The sequence below is a fragment of the Triticum urartu genome, chromosome 3A (genome assembly GCF_056163025.1).
Source record: "Triticum urartu cultivar PI428250 chromosome 3A, HENAU_Tu73, whole genome shotgun sequence".
In the NCBI taxonomy this organism is placed as follows: Eukaryota; Viridiplantae; Streptophyta; class Magnoliopsida; order Poales; family Poaceae; genus Triticum; species Triticum urartu.
Genome location: NC_141875.1, coordinates 537,051,294 through 537,067,370, shown reverse-complemented (window position 1 = coordinate 537,067,370; position 16,077 = coordinate 537,051,294). Strand labels below are relative to the sequence as shown.

At 44.4% G+C, this 16,077-nt stretch overlaps 1 protein-coding gene across 1 annotated transcript; it reads right to left on the bottom strand.

The window, feature by feature from the left end:
- Positions 1-1,023: 1,023 nt before the first annotated feature.
- LOC147980420 (uncharacterized) lies at positions 1,024-2,529 on the bottom strand. Its single transcript, XM_087515603.1, has one exon. It carries the CDS (start codon positions 2,437-2,439, stop codon positions 1,024-1,026), a length of 1,416 nt encoding a protein of 471 aa, XP_087371729.1. The 5' UTR covers positions 2,440-2,529.
- Between the last annotated feature and the right edge of the window lie 13,548 nt (positions 2,530-16,077).

Here is a 16,077-nt window from a genome sequence, read left to right as displayed (position 1 = left end):
ATTATGACATGACAAGTGCTTAACAGTTCAATTTATCTATAGCTTCATGACATGACAAATGCCTAACATGTTCAGTAAACTACAGTAAACATCTTTCTCCAAGTAATTCAACTACAGATAGATTGGAGATGGATTATTGATGGAATATAATTCAACTACAAATAGTCTTGTACTCCAGATGTACTATTGGGTAGAGTACATGTAAGGAGACAGAACTTCTAGATGTACAGGTTAGCAAGTTCTTTTAGAAGTGTCACAAGGGCTAGAGCTCTCAAGAAATACCCCTGTAATCATTTGGACTAGGTTAGATCATTTGCAAGAAGAGGAGTACACCACAGTAGCTCTCCTCTTCTTGCAAGTCCTACACTGAACTACTGAAACTACTACAAGCAACCAAATTGACAAAAATCTGACAGTAACAAGAAAGCACATGAAAATCTGAACCAGCCACCCAGTGTCCCAAGATCATTTGCAAACCTTTCAAAGTGCCCAGGTTTCAGTGAACTAGTCTCAGCTTGAAATTTGGTTTAGTTAACTCCATACAAGGGTCTCTTTTTGGTTCAGTAGTGATTAGAAGATCATGTACTAATGATATGAGATTAGCAAAGGCCTTGCTTGCCAAGCATACAGATTAGCAAAGGCCTTGCTTGCCACTAACCTTAAAAGTATACTGATTGTGACATTAGCATGCCTCATTGAAATAAATCAAAATATTTTAAATTAATTCAAATAACTAAAATTAATCCAAATAAATTCAAATAATTCAAATAAATCCAAATAACCCAAATTAATTTGAATAATCCAAATTAATCCAGTTAATTCAAATAACCCAGATAATTCAATTAATCCAAATAACCCAAATTCCAATAAATTCCAAAAAGAGTTGATATACAAGGATTAGAGAAGGCATACACAACGGCATGACATAAGGGCCTCTTTGTCCCCTCTTAACACAAGATTATACAAGACATACACAAGGAGCACCTGACTACATGACATAAGGGCCTCTTTGCCCCCTCTTGACTACATTCTTTCTCTGGCCACTTCTTCCCTTCCCTTCCCTTTACTTTTCTTTCGTTTCCCTTCTCTAGCTAATTCTCTCCTTTCATTTTCTTTTCCTATTGCAATTTCCATTTCTTCTATAAGGGCCCTAGTATCAACAACTACCCGACTGTCGCAATATACATTGGTTATTTCCAATCCAGCATTCTGAAAGCGATCCTTGTGCAAGTGGGGCAACTTATATTGCTTTCCTCCTTTGTCTTTCATAACTTCAAACATAACTGCTTCTAATGTGATAAAGCTTCTGTGCAACTTGTCGGGATCGTAGTTCTCGAATTCCTCTTCCACACCCTGTACCAGTTCCTGGATGTTTGTAGGTGACCTGCAGTTGGTTAGAGACTGGAGAGAGTTATGGAAGCAGAGGTCCAAACAATTTAACTCAGGGCTATTTGGGGGCTGTCGTAGCAATCGGATGTCAAGATCAGTTTGTTCCACAGCTTCTCGAAAAGCTACATCATTGGGAAGGACATGAGGCTTTGCGTTATCCTGTTGGATGAATATTGTTGCTCCCTCATCATCGTCAGGCCACTTATCCTGAATTGCCGGGATAACCTTATTGATTAGATAATCTCTGCACACAGGCCTGGTTACTTTCACTGATGTCAACACTTTTGTTCCCTTTGTTCTGTTCTGACTTGTCCGCTTCGCCTCAGTCTCTTCGACGAATGCCCAAATGCCGATCTTCCCATCGAATGTTAGCTCCCCCTCATTGTTATATCGAGGCCTGGCAACAACTGTTAGGAACATTACCTTCCCAATGCTGTGATTGTTTGACACGGTGCGCTTTGGTTCAGGTTCTCCTGGAAGTACATAGTAACCATTCTTCACTCTCGTCATGTCAAACCACTTTTTATCAATGTGAACCATATTCGTCATTGGTTTGAACATAGCTTGAGAAGTTGAGATCGAATTGTCATCGACCATGGACATAGAAAATTTCAATCTTGCAAGCTTGTTCTCTAGCTTGAGAAGAGGCTTCACGGTGCTTGAGATGCGGTTGAGCTCATTCAACTGGAACCTCTTATGTAGGGTCGATCGGGCCACACCTAGAGACCGTGCCAGAGATCGAATTGTTCTTCTTTTATTCAGTGGGATTGTTGAGGTCCTCTCTAAATTCAGCTCCTTTCTCTTTCGGCCACATCTTCCTGGCTTCTTGCTTGAGACATCTACTTCTTTGCCATCGGCAATTTGCTTTTTAGCCTCTTCCCAGATTCTTTCAACAGATCGTACACTTATGTCCAACAGGTTTGAGACTAGCAGCTTGTCGTCTGGTTGAACAGACCCATCTTCGAGCTCGATTACCAGCAAGGCAAAGTAAACACCATGCCTCTCCTTATTTGACAATTCTCTTCTCTTCTCTTGAAGTATCCAATTCATAACTTCACCCTATTCCTCTTGAGCTTCATCCTCTTTCCCTTCATCTTCTTGAGGCATCCAATTCATATCTTCATCGTCTTCCTCTTGAGGCATCAAGTTCAAATCCATAACTACATTCTCTGCCACTTGAGGTTCCTCCTCTTGAGGCATCAAATTCAAATTAATACCTTCATCGTCTTCCTCTTGAGGCATCATGTTCAAATCCATAACTACATTCTCTGCCACTTGAGGTTCCTCCTCTTGAGGCATCAAATTCAAATTAATACCTTCATCGTCTTCCTCTTAAGGCATCATGTTCAAATCCATACTCCCGCTAGCAATGACAAAAGATGAGTACATCATGGTACCATAACAAGGATATACACACAAAAAATGAGTAGAATGACAGGAGCCTTGCAACCATTACAAAAATGTGAACTACTGACTAAGAAATGTTATGACAGGAGCCTTTGTAACACCATTTCATTTCTTATGAATCTTCCAACTCCTGTCATTTCAGAAAGAATTGGATTTCAACTCATGTCATACAATTGGATTTTACTGTATGTATCTTAACTAAATTTTGACCATGTCTTGTTCCTTTCTTGCTTGCTTGCTTCTCTTGACTTCCGATGGGAAGTTACTTTCTGTATGTGTATATACTGTCAATTTCTGTAACAGGATTTTGTCAGAGAAATGCATTCAGTGTACCTTCATGTCAAACTAATCCAGTTTACTGAATTTTACTCTAGTTAGAGTAGTTTTGCTGAAATTTACTCTACTTACAGTAGTTTTAACTGAAGTTACTCTACTTATAATAGTTTTAACTGAATTTTACTCTACTTACAGTAGTTTCTACAACCATTCTCTTGTTTGTTCCTCTAGTACTAATAGAGGTCCCAGAGCTAGTAGCAGTTCCTCTAGCAAGTGCCATATATAACTACTCTACTTACTTACTCATCATCTCATGATTCTGCTCCTAACCTCTTTTTTACTGCCATGAATGAATTTGTCTTATTTCGGCTACTTTGGAGCAGGTTTTTCCTTCTCTGTCTCTGAACTGTGATGTGCTCTGCTAAAGTGCTAATGCCACTAAATCATCTTGTTCTGCCTGGCTTAACAAAATCCACATTCTCATTTCAAAAAAGGCTTCACAATTTCACACCTACTCCTAGTACATTCTACTGATGCCAATCAATGCACAATGCACAGAAAAATCCTCATGATATTCCTCCCACAAGGTAGTGGGAAGGGAATAATAACTAGAGAGTGATAGCAGCCAGTCTTTTGTGACTGGAATATATTCATAACAGAATAAATTCAACTGGCCCATGTTTTTTCCCTTCATTCACCACCAATTTTACTCTACTTACATTAGTTCCTCTAGTAATAGTTCTAGAGATAGTGTTTGTTCAGATCATAATTGCTCTGCATCTACTGATTTTTTCTGTGCCATGTCAAGCATAGATAGGTTCAATTAATTTGCTTGAATTATCAAATTACTGTCGCTACTATTGTATGCTTTGACACTGTCGAAACTGATTTAGTGTGAATATGTGCCTTATGTAACCAATAATTTCTGTATCAAGGTTTAGTGTGAATATGTGCCTTATGTAATGATTTTCTCCCAATAAGCTTCAGACCACGTTTTGTACACACCTACTGTTAACTGTTTTATTTAGTGTTTCTCTGAAGAAATCTGAACATTATTTTCATTTAACTTGTACTTGCAGCACAAGCATGGCCATCCACCAACATGCAAAACAAGTTCAAGACCAAAAATATGTGTTTCTTGCTGTTTACTCAACTGAACCACATTTGGGTTTTCAAGTTCCAAGGTTTCTACTAACAGCATACAGATTAAATTGAAAAGCCGGATTCATCTAAATCATGGACAGTTCAAAACCAATTATTTCCAAACCAATTATTTCTAGCTTGCTCCCTCCACCCCCCTGATATCTACTGATTTTTTTCAATTAACACTAATCATATTCGGTTAACAGGAGCAAAGCAGTTCTTCCTGACGAACAGGAGCAGAGCAGCAACTCCCATACACTGATCATATTCAGCACAGGGAGCAGAGGAGCAACTCCTTACAATACCTTCTTACTCTTGACGAGCAGGAGCTCTGGCGGCAGCACGGGCAGACGAGCAGCAGTAGCACCTGCGGTAGGGGAGAAGCAGCCGCACGGGCACGCGGGCAGGGGAGAAGCAGGCGCACGGGTTCGCGCGGAAGATTGAGGAGGGCGCGCGGGCAGGGGAGAAGGAGGACGCGCGCGAGCTCTTGGTCCACCGGATCGTGGATGCAGTTTCCGGCGACGCCCGTAGGGGATCATGGCTGGGATGAATTGCGGCGGCGCACGCGCGGGAGCTCGAGGAGGATGCACTGGAGCTTGAGGAGGACGCGCTGGAGCTTGAGGAGGATGCGCGGGAGCTCGAGGTGGACGCCCGCGAGCTCGAGGAGGACGTGGCCGGAGGTCCCGACGATGCCCACAGGTAATCGAGGCGGGAGGGGATCGCGGCGACGCAGGTCTGAGCGGGGGAGGCGGCGGAGCAGGTACTTGGCGACGGCGGCGGCGGAGCAGGTAGGTGGCGACAGCGGCGGAGCACTTCCTGATGGGCGGCACCGGCCCCTATCGACGGCAGAGGAAGAAGACAGGGGGTGGAGGGGCTTGTTTCAGATGATTTTAAAACTACAAGGGCTTTTTTACAAAATAAACAATGAACTGCGCCCGCGACATGTTTTTTGGGATGGAGGGAGTATTAAAGTACATGCAGCTAAAAACAAAATAATAAGACGTCATTCTAATTTATAACTACCTTTTTGTGCTAATGCAACATGGCTAATATATAAAATTGGTGCTTGTGTTTGGGGGCTTTTGGAACATAGCCACCCAATTTCCTAATCCAAACCATGTGAGGGAAAAACGTTGTAAAACAATACTCCCTCTGTTCCATAATGTAAGACGTTTTTTGACCCTAATGTAGTGTCAAAAAACGTCTTATATTATGGGACGGAGGGAGTAGCTGCCAATCCCCTTTGCGTATACCCCTTTCCCCATTTTCACCTTCCTCATGGTTCGTCCTTCCCTCTTTGCTTACCGCCATTGGTGGTTTGAGCTCCTATTGCATCCGTTGCCGCGCTTTGTTGAGTGTCGGCTGTCAGTGCACTGCATGAGATGGCGGCACATGAGAATGTTGAGCTGCCCCTTTTGTTGTGTGGCGCACGTCTGCCCCCACCACTTCCTAGAGGGTTAGCACATCTAACAGTATTCGAGGATGCATTCTGTGCTCTCATCTATGGGTCAGCATCGACACATTTTTCTACAACAAATCCAATAAACTTTAACTCCCTCTTTGTCCACCTTGCTCCTACTCTCGTATTGCTGGCCCTTGGGTCATGCTCCACCCCACATAAGGCAAGATGATGTTGTATTTTTCTCCTATTCCATGCCTCGCTCTCCCTTATCTAACTCCATCGCCATTGTTGTTGCGTTCTATTCCTACAATGAGAAGGGATTGAAGATATGGCTGAGGACTTTGAATATGTACATCTAAGGTACGAATTCACCTTTTTTGTGTTATCAAAACCAGCACAAATCTTGAAATAGCTTTTAAATGACACCATCTTCAAAACTCGAAACCCATAAATGGAATATGTTTGTATGATCCTTTTGGGCCAGAATAATTTGTTATCGTTGAAGATTTATGTTCACTAGAAGGTTATGAAGATCGGGATATCTGTCCTAGTAAATGTACTCACACTTCAAAGAAATTTACCCCTTTTCTTCGGAAGGCTCTTTGTGAGGACGAGCAGGAATTAAGCTTGGGGATGCTGATATGTCTCCAATGTATCTATAATTTTTGATTGTTTCATGCTATTATATTATCAATCTTGGATGCTTTATATGCATTAATGTGTTATTTTATATCATTTTTTGGGACTAACCTATTAACCTAGTGCCTAGTGCTAGTTCAAGTTTTTTTTGCTTGTTTTTGGCTTTTCAGAAAATCAATACCAAACGAAGTCCAAACACGATGAAACTTTACGGTGACTTTTTCTGGACCAGAAGGGACCCTAGAAGGTTCAGGAGGAGGCCAGAAAGCCTTACGGGAGAGCCACGAGTTCACAGGGCGCGTCCGGGGGGGGGGGGGGGGGGTAGGCGCGCCCCTTGAGCTCGTGACTCCCACGGAACTCTGTTTGACCTAATTTCGCCTCTATAAATTCCCAAATATTCCAAAGCAATAGGGAGCCACTTGAAACACTTTTCTGCCGCCACAAGCTTCTATTTTGTCGTGATCCCATCTAGAGGCCTTTTTGGTACTCTGCGGAAGGGGGAATCGATCATGGAGGGCCTCTACATCAACCTTGCCGCCCTACCGATGATGTGTGAGTAGTTCACCACAGACCCATGGGTCCATAGCTAGTAGCTAGATGTCTTCTTCTATCCCTTTCTCTTTGATTTTCAATACCGTGTTCTCCTCGATCTTCTTGGAGTTCTATCCGATGTAATCTTCTTTTGTGGTGTGTTTGTTGGGATCCGATGAATTGTGGGTTTATGATCAGATTATTCATTGAAAGTAATTGAGTCTTTTCTGAACTTTATTATGCATAATTATTATAGCTTTGTATTCCTCTCGGATCTTTCCGTTTGGTTTGACCAACTAGATTGATTTATCTTCAGTGGGAGAGGTGCTTTGTATTTCTGAACTTGATTGTTTCCATTAAGAATAAAACAATGGTGTTTATTCATATTGCCTGAGTTTACTTTGTCTACATCATGTCATCTTGCTTAAAGCGTTACTTTGTTTGTCATGAACTTAATACCATAGATGCATGTTGGATAGCGGTCGATTGGTGGAGTAATAGTAGTACATGCAGGCAGGAGTCAGTCTACTTGTCACAGACGTGATGCCTATATATGTGATCATTGCCATGAATAACATCATAACTATGCATTTTTCTATCAATTGCCCAACAACAATTTGTTTATCCACCGTATGTTTTTTGTTCGAGAGAGAAGCCTCTAGTGAAAACTACGGCTCTTGAGTCTACTTAATCATATTGCTAAAAAGAAAAATACCTTGTCGCAATTTATTTACTTTTCTTTTTATCTACTACCACTACAAGATATAATCCTTGCAAGTAACAAGTTCAAGGGGATTGACAACCCTCTTGCCCTCGTTGGGTGCAAGTATTTGCTTTTGTGTGTGTGCATGTGTTGTTCACTAGGTTTTGAGTGATTCACCTATTTGTTCGATAAGCCTCAGTTCTCACTAAGGGAAATACTTATCAGGTACTATGTTGCTTCACCCTTCCTCTTCAAGGAAAATCCCAATGCAACTCACAAGTAGCGAAGGGCCAAGTTGAAGTGGACGCGACAACTTCAAAAGGTGCCAACTGATTTGTGTTGCTAACTGTTTTGCTTCAGATTCACATCTTAGTGATTTGTAGACTCACATTTCACATCTGTATGTGATTGCAGCGCCGATTGACGTGATCCAGCTTGAAGACGACAACAAGGCTGATCGGTCGAGCCCAGAGACTGACGAGAGGGTGCCGACTAACGTCGACAATGTCATGCAAGATGCTCCTGCAAGCCTAGTGAGTCAGGCCTCAGCAGTCTAGGCCGTCGCATCGCCCGCGGGCTCGAGTGTGCCGGCTCGAGCTGGTACTGAGCTCGTGGCTACGGCTCCAACTCCTCCACTAGCGCTGATTTCGAGGCCTGTCTCAGTCACCTTGTTCTCTCCGTGGAGGGTGCTAGAGGACTAGGTGGGGGTGAACAAGGAGGCTCTGATCTGGGTCAATGTGATGAACAAGCGGCTGAAGGAGGCGTACGATGCTAGCGAGGCTCTGAAGACCAATGTCCAAGTAAGTACCATCGTAAGTACATTTTCCAGTCGGAGTCTCTAAGTTTTTCGATTTTCTTCTGTCTTTCGAATGGACGGTTGTGTTTCTGCCAATGGGTTTACATGGAGTACACCCACTGGATGTTTTCGTTTCGGTGGAGGCACGCTGAGTGCACCCATTGGGTGTAGTCCCCGAGACTGCCGTCGACTGATAGCAGTCGACGGGAGTCTTAGAACTTATGTTTTATTTGAGTATGGTTTTTTTACTCGGGCTCACCGGAGCTAATTTGAGTCAGTTTATTCCAGTGGGGGCACGTTGAGTGCACCCACTGAGTGTAGTCCCTGAGACTGCCGTCGACTGATAGCAGTCGGCGGGAGTCTTAGAACATAGTGTTTTTGCTCTAGGCACGATCGCCAACCGTTTTATTAACCGTCTGAGTGGACGCTTTCTAGTGGGGCACGCTGAGTGCACCCACTGGGTGTAGTTTCCGAGACTGTCGTCGATTGAGAGCAGTCGGTGGGAGTCTTTTAGAACTGAAAGTTTAGCTGATTCTTGCACTCAGAGTGCAACTCCCCACACGGTTGTCCGAGTGGATTCCCTAGTAGATGTAGGTTTGTTTGAAAGTCTTTCCTTCCTTGGAAGGTATACTTCAGTATCTGGTACTGGTCTAGCTTGTTTCTCCCTTAGGAGGGATTCTATCTTACAGCTGACTGGTCGTCTTGTTGTCTTGTAACAAAGGGCCTGTGAGCTCGGGGCCCACTACACCGCTCTGGAGAAGGAAGTGCTGGAGCTTCGTTTGAACCTGGAGGCAGAGAAGCACAAGAGTGAGTGCCTCACATAGGAGAACCACGTCATGGGAGGTTAGTCTTGCAATCCGACTGCTCTTCCAATCTTATTTTTCCTTTGATCTGAATGAACTCACTTTAGGAGATGTTTGTAGTGAGAATGCTCAACTTCAAGTGAGGCTCATGACCTCTATTTATTTAGAAACTATGAAGCAGGCCCTCAAAGACAAGGACACTCAGCTTGCCGAAGCTTGGAAGAATGCCAACGCCGAGACAAGGCAGTTGAGGACTCTCTAAAGGGCGTTGGAAAGCTCAAGAAGGAGAAAAAGACCCTGAAGGTCGCCATTGAGGCGATAAAGGGTGAGATCTCCGAGATCAAGAGCAACTACGCCGAGTGGGAGATGAAGTACAACAATCAGGCGAGTGCTTTTGAGGAGGAGAAGAAAAATCCGACTGACCAGATCGCCGAGCTCCTCAAAAAGAAGGCTGAGCTTGAGCAATACATCGAGGACTTTGACGAGGAGATGAGCAAGAAACATGAAGGTATGACGTTTAGCCGAGTGAATTTACTCTAGAATTTCTAGAGGTGTTGATCCTTGCTTTGTTTCTTTGTCGACGCCGAGCTAGAGACCGAGAAAATTGAAATATAATTGAACCCTTCAAGGCTGCTCCTTAGGGACAGCGCTGCGCTGGTGATCCTCCGACTGGATGAGCACATCGACAACGTTGTGACGTACATAGAATGACTGAAGCTTGCCACGGAGAAGATTGAAACAAAATTGCTTCCAGAAGAGACAGTTTAGAGTGACCTGGAGTCCATGATGACTAGACAGAAGGTGATTCCCAGCCGAGTGCAATCATGGAAGAAGTTCGCGGCCCGCTGCGGAGCTGACGTGTCACTTTCACTCGTCCATTTCCACTGCAAGGATGGGGACGAAGAGAAGCTGAAGTCCCTCAAAGTCACCAACAAGAAGAAACTCAAGTTCGAGGACTTCATGGAGACGTTCATTGAGGCTACAACTCGGATCACCGATGGCATCGAGTTGGACACACTCGTTGATCCGGCCAGCCCTGCATCGGACGCGTGATCGTGAAACTTTGATTCCGAATGGATTTACCTTGGTATGCTAAGTAGTTTATGTAACCGTTAAACTTTATTGAGCTTGGAGCTCATGCACTTGATCTTTTGCTTCGACAACTTGAACAGATTGAAGTTTTAGTCGGATATTTGAATCCTTGCTTTATTTGCTGAAGTGTTTTTAACTTAGGAGAATTCTGGATCACGGCTAAGCCCTCAAGTGAGGAGGGTGTCCTCACTCGGGTTGGTTTTTAACTTAGGAAAATTCTAGATCATATCAAAGCCCCCGAGTGAGGAGGGTGTCCTCACTCGGGTGGGTTTTTAACTTAGGAGAATTCTGGATCGCAGCTAAGCCTCCGAGTGAGGAGGGTGTCCTCGCTCGGGTGGGTTCTTAACTTGGGCAAATTCTAGATCGCAGCTAAGTCCCCGAGTGAGGAGGGTGTGCTCACTCAGGTGGGTTCTTAACTTGGGTGAATTATGGATCGCAGCTAAGCCCCCGAGTGAGGAGGATGCCCTCACTCGGGAGAGTTTTTATGTTAGACGAATTATGGTTCTCGGCTAAGTCCACCCGCTGGGAGTGTTTTAGTTTCTGAGTGTTTTAAGTCACGCGAGTGAATTGTAGCACTAAGCCAAATTTGATGGTATACAGGAAAAGTAAGAATTTTATTCATCGAATGTCACACGAAGAACTAGTACAATGCAACAATTATTCGAATTGAAGAATTTTCGGAGTAGGTCGGCATTCGAAGCTCGGGGCTCTTCTATTGTTTTGTTGAAGTTGTAGAGCCGATAGGCTCCATTGTTCCAAACCTTCAAGATTGCAAAGAGTCCTTCCCATGGAGGGGCAGCTTGTGCGGCTTCTGCTGATCCAATCGGAGGACTAGGTCACCTTCTTGGAAGGCACGCCCTCTAACCTGCCTGTCATGATAACACCACAAGTCTTGTTGGTAGGTAGTTGACCTTATGAGTGCCAACTCGCGCTCTTCCTCAAGGAGGTCGAGGTCATCCTGACGTGCTTCTTTGGCTTCTGCCTGCGAATATAATTCCACTCGCGCGGGGGGGGGGGATTGTGAAGTAAATCACTTGGTAGGATAGCTCCTGCGTCATACACCATGAAAAAGGAGTGCGATTCGTGGATCGGTTTGGGGTTGTCCGCAAGCCCCAGAGGATTGATGGCAACTCGGTGACCCAAGCCCCTGCCGCATGCTCCAGGTCGCGCATGAGGCATGGTTTAAACCCTTGGAGTATCATCCGATTCTCCTATTCTACTTGACCATTCAACTGCGGGTGAGCCACAAATGCGTAATCGACTCGAGTGCTCTGAGTGTAATAGTACTCACGGAATCCATTCGAGTCAAAGTTCAACCCGTTGTCAGTGATGATGCTATGGGGGACTCCAAACCTGAAGATTATCTCCTTGATGAATTTGATCATCGTGGTGGAGTCTAGCTTCTTGACGGACTTCACTTTGATCCACTTGGTGAATTTGTCCACTGCCACCAATAAATGAGTGAATCCGCTGGCTCTAGTTCGGAGTGGTCCGATCATGTCCAGCCCCCAGACGGTGAATGGTTGTATGAGAGGAATCGTCTTCAGCGCGGACACTGGCTTGTGCGACTGATTTGCGTAGAACTGGCATCTGACGCATTGTTCTACTATGTCTCTGGCAGCTTCGTTGGCACGGGGCCAGTAGAAACCTGCCCGAAATGCTTTGGCGACCAGCGTCCGAGAGGATGCATGGTGCCCACAAGTTCCGAGTGAATCTCCTACATGATCTGCTGTCCTTCATTGGGTGAAATGCAGCGGTATGTAACACTAGAGGAACTATTTTGTGCGGCTGATCTCCCATGACAGTACAGGCTTTCGATCGGCGAACGATCTGCCAAGCCTCAACTTCATCCTCTGGGAGCTCTTTCCTGAGAAAGTATGCTATATAAGGAACAGTCCACTCGAGAGTGACCATCAGTACTTCAAACACCATATCAATTACTATTGGTATCTCAACTTCAGTCGGATTTGATGGTCGGACTGGTTGCAGGGGCTCCTCCATGAAGGGGTCCTCTTTAACGGATGGCGAGTGCAAGTGCTCAAGGAACACATTCCTCGGAACTTCTTTCCGGGTGGAACCTATCTTGGCCAAGTCAGCAAACGCTTGATTCTTGAGTCATGGGATATGATGTAGTTCCAAACCTTCAAAGATCTTCTCCAGCTTCCTGACTGCATTGCAGTAGCTTGTCATTGTTGGATTCCGAATGTCCCACTCTATAATCACTTAATTGACCACAAGATCTGAGTCACCGTACACCATCAATTGGAGGATGCCGAGTGAGATGACCATATGCAACCCATACAAAAGAGCTTCATACTCTGCCTCGTTGTTGGAGGAGTCGAGGTGAATTTGCAGCATAGAGCTGAGCCGGTCTCCCTAGGGGAAACTAAGAGCACTCCAGCCGCCGAGCCATTGAGCATCTTAGGGCCATCGAAAAACATGGTCCAATACTCGGGGTACCACGCTACAACTATTTTTTAGTAGTTGCGCGTCTTTTACCCTGTGCTACACCTAAAAAAGTTAGTAGTAGCACGTGCCACCCACGCTACTACTATTCCGAACCTGCGCTACTACTATCTAAGTACTAGTAGCGCACCATTTGGCCCCGCTACTACTATCTAAGTTCTAGCAGCACACCATTTTACCCCAACGCTACTGCTAACTAATTAGAAATTAAAAAAATAAATAAAAATTAGATGCAATATTCATGGATGGAAATCAAGACACGTCTAGTGAAAAGGTCACATAACCATCTTAGCAGTTGCAGCGTTCATGGATGTAACATTGAACATCCCAACTCAAAAAGATCATGAGGTCCCATTTAACATCAGAAGCAAACAACCAGACCACTTCTCTAGATGTACCTACCAAGCTTTGGAGTTCAAACTCCAGTGGAATCGAACCCTCCCTCCCCCTGGACGGTGGCGTTGGCGTCGAGGTCCTCCACCACGGCGACCTCCGGCGTCGCAATCACCTGGATGATCATCTACACGATGCAGTCTCCGGGTTTTACGGTGAAGTCCGCCTCTGAGGGGGGGGGGGTGCAGAGCCCAACACCCTCCAGGCTGGGTAGTCCTGTGTTATCTGCAAGATAGGTTTACAGTGTCTTTTTTATAGCAACTACAATGCATACCTGTAGTAGATTTACAGTTCATTAGCAATAGATTTACAGTGCATTAGAAGTAGATTTACAGTAAATTAGTAAAAGATTTACAGTGAAAAAAAATCACACTAAAAGAAACTATAAATTCCAGTGACAAATTGCAGTGAAAACCACTTAAATTACATTGTAAAACATGGCAATTAGTGTGAGTTACAGTGTAAATAGGTTGTTCAGAAGTAGATTACATAACAACTAGAAACATAAATGGAGAGAATGACTGATTTTCTCATTCTCTCATGGCCGAAGGAGTGCATGGCAGTAGACTCAAGTGAGAGATGCCATGCCTATCAACAAGTGATATCACAACAATGAGCACTAGAAGTAGTAGAACAATGAACACTTGAACAACAAAACAATGAACACTAGCAGCAAGTGAGCAGCAGCACAAGTTGTCAAATACAGCAGTAGGCAGTAGCATCAATGCATCAACAACAGTAGCCCTAGCAGCACAAGCAAGCAGCAGCAGGTAACAACAGCACAAGCAAGCAGCAACACAAGGAAGCAGCAACATAGCTGTAACATCCCAAAATTCTAAATTTTGGAATGGTATATTAAATAAATAATTGTGATTGTTTGTTTGATTTTTGTGATTGGTTGTGTGAAACTGAGTGGAAATTGAAACTTTTGAAAGTTGACTGAGAGGGAATAAAAGGACTTTCCCAAAACTTTCATCTTGCATTTGGATCTCCCTGAGTTCAAATTCATTACAAAACCCTAGAGTGAAGATAATATGACTTCTTCCATTTAAAGAAATGAAAAGAGGTTCGAAAATGATTTGAATTTCCATTTGAAATATTTTAAATTTAGAAACTTTAAGCAACTCAATGAGTTCATGAGGGAAGATAAAATGACTTCTTCATATTTGAAGAAAGAGAGTTGGAAGTTTCAAAGAAATAAATTGGAAGTCACTTTGAAGTTATTTGAAACTCATTTTCCATTTGAAGTTGTTTGAAATTCCAAATTCAAATCCAATTGGGAGTTAATTGAGTTTCTTTTCAAAATATTTTTCTCCTAAAAATAAATAAATGGAAATAAGGGTAAAATGATTCCCTTCAATGGAAAATTAGGAGAAAATAAATTTGAAATCATTTTTCTATTTAAAAAATGATTTTATTGATTTTAAATGCAACAGTAGCACTGTTTAACTTTTATGAATTTTTTTGGAATTTATTTGAACTTGGAAAATAGTTCATCTTATTCTTGGTATTTTTCTGAGCATTTTGGTATATAATATTCCTATATAGTTTTTTTATTATTAATCAGTTTGTTTGCTTTTCTGATTGTAAAAAAAGAGAAAAACTTTTATTTTAAAAAAACACACGCACGCGCTGGCCAGCCGGCCCAGCCACAGGCCAGCGAGGCCATGGGCCGGCCGCAGCGCTAGGGGCCAGTGGCCTGCCAGGCCAGCGCCAGGAGGGCCAGCGCCGCACGCACGAGCCGCTGCTCCTCCTGTGCTCGCTACCAGCTGCTGCCCCTGACGCATGGGGCCCAGCCCCATCGTCCCTAACTTCCCGCTCGCCCTGCACGGGATCAGGAAGCCGCGCCCGCAGGACGAAACCGCTGGGCAAAGCCCTCGCGGATGAGCTTATCCTCGTGACTCGGCAGCCCCTCCCCGCGCCTATAAAAGCCCCTCGTCCTCCTCTCTCCATTCTGCCACTCCACGTCACCCCTCGCCCCTCGCATCGCTCGCCGTAGCCGTGCTAGTTCACCGGAGGATTTCGTCGCCCGTGAGCCACCCCGGCCTCCACCGACTACTTCTTTTTGCTGCCCGAGTCAAAGCGCATCTCGTTGACATCCTCCTCTTGCCCTAGGTCACCAGAGACGTCGCCCCGACGACCTGCATCCTCGCCGGAGCACGGAGCCGCCGCCCTTCGCTCCACCCGTCCCGGCCACCCCGACGCGTGCCGTCACCACCACCGGACCACCCACCTCGCGCCCGTCTCGTCCGTCCTCTTCCCCGCCGCTGAGGACCGCCGGAGTCGCCGCCCCATCACCGGCCAACGCCAGCGCCGCCGTCCCTGTTCGTCATCGTCGCCATCGTGAGCCACTGCCCCGTTTGCTTAGTTTAGGTTTTTTTATATTTTAATTAGATCGGTTAACCGCGGGCTTTAGTAAACCGTTCGGTTTAGTCAAACCGATCTCCGGTTTATTTATTTTTCAAGCCGTCGCCGCTGTTTTGCCTACGTTATGATCGTTCGCCGTATAAGCTTCTGTAGCGAACACCTTTTGGCTAGTAGGAATCTGCCACATGGCCAGGACTTGTTTGTGATAACTTTCTTCACCGTTCAGTCCCTGGAATTAGCAGTTTAGCCCCTAAACTTAGAATAGCCACAACTTTTTAACCGTAAGTCCAAATTCGATGAAACCAACGGCAAAATGTTCGTCTCGAATAGCTTTATCCAGAAAACCAACTTTGAAAACTTTTGGCCAAATTCAAATTTGAACTTTATTCAGATTTGAATTCAAACTTCAATTGGCCATATCTCCTAAACCGTAGCTCCAATTGACGTGATTCTTTTTGCACCGTGTCACCGTTGCCAAACCCTATTACTTGGACCCATCTCACAATATTTTTCACACATTAGGATCTGTCCATAGTAGTTTTACTCGTATGCCTAGTAGGCACTGTGGTCCACGTCACAATTTTTGGCACCCATGCCCTATGTTGTTTTGCACTTAGTATTTACTTTTGATAGTTAAGTGTGTTGTGTGTTCATTTGGATTTTCCGAGTC

Excerpts from the sequence above, each read along its gene's own strand:
- LOC147980420 (XM_087515603.1), bottom strand. The coding sequence starts at position 2,439 with ATGAATTGGATACTTCAAGAGAAGAGAAGAGAATTGTCAAATAAGGAG.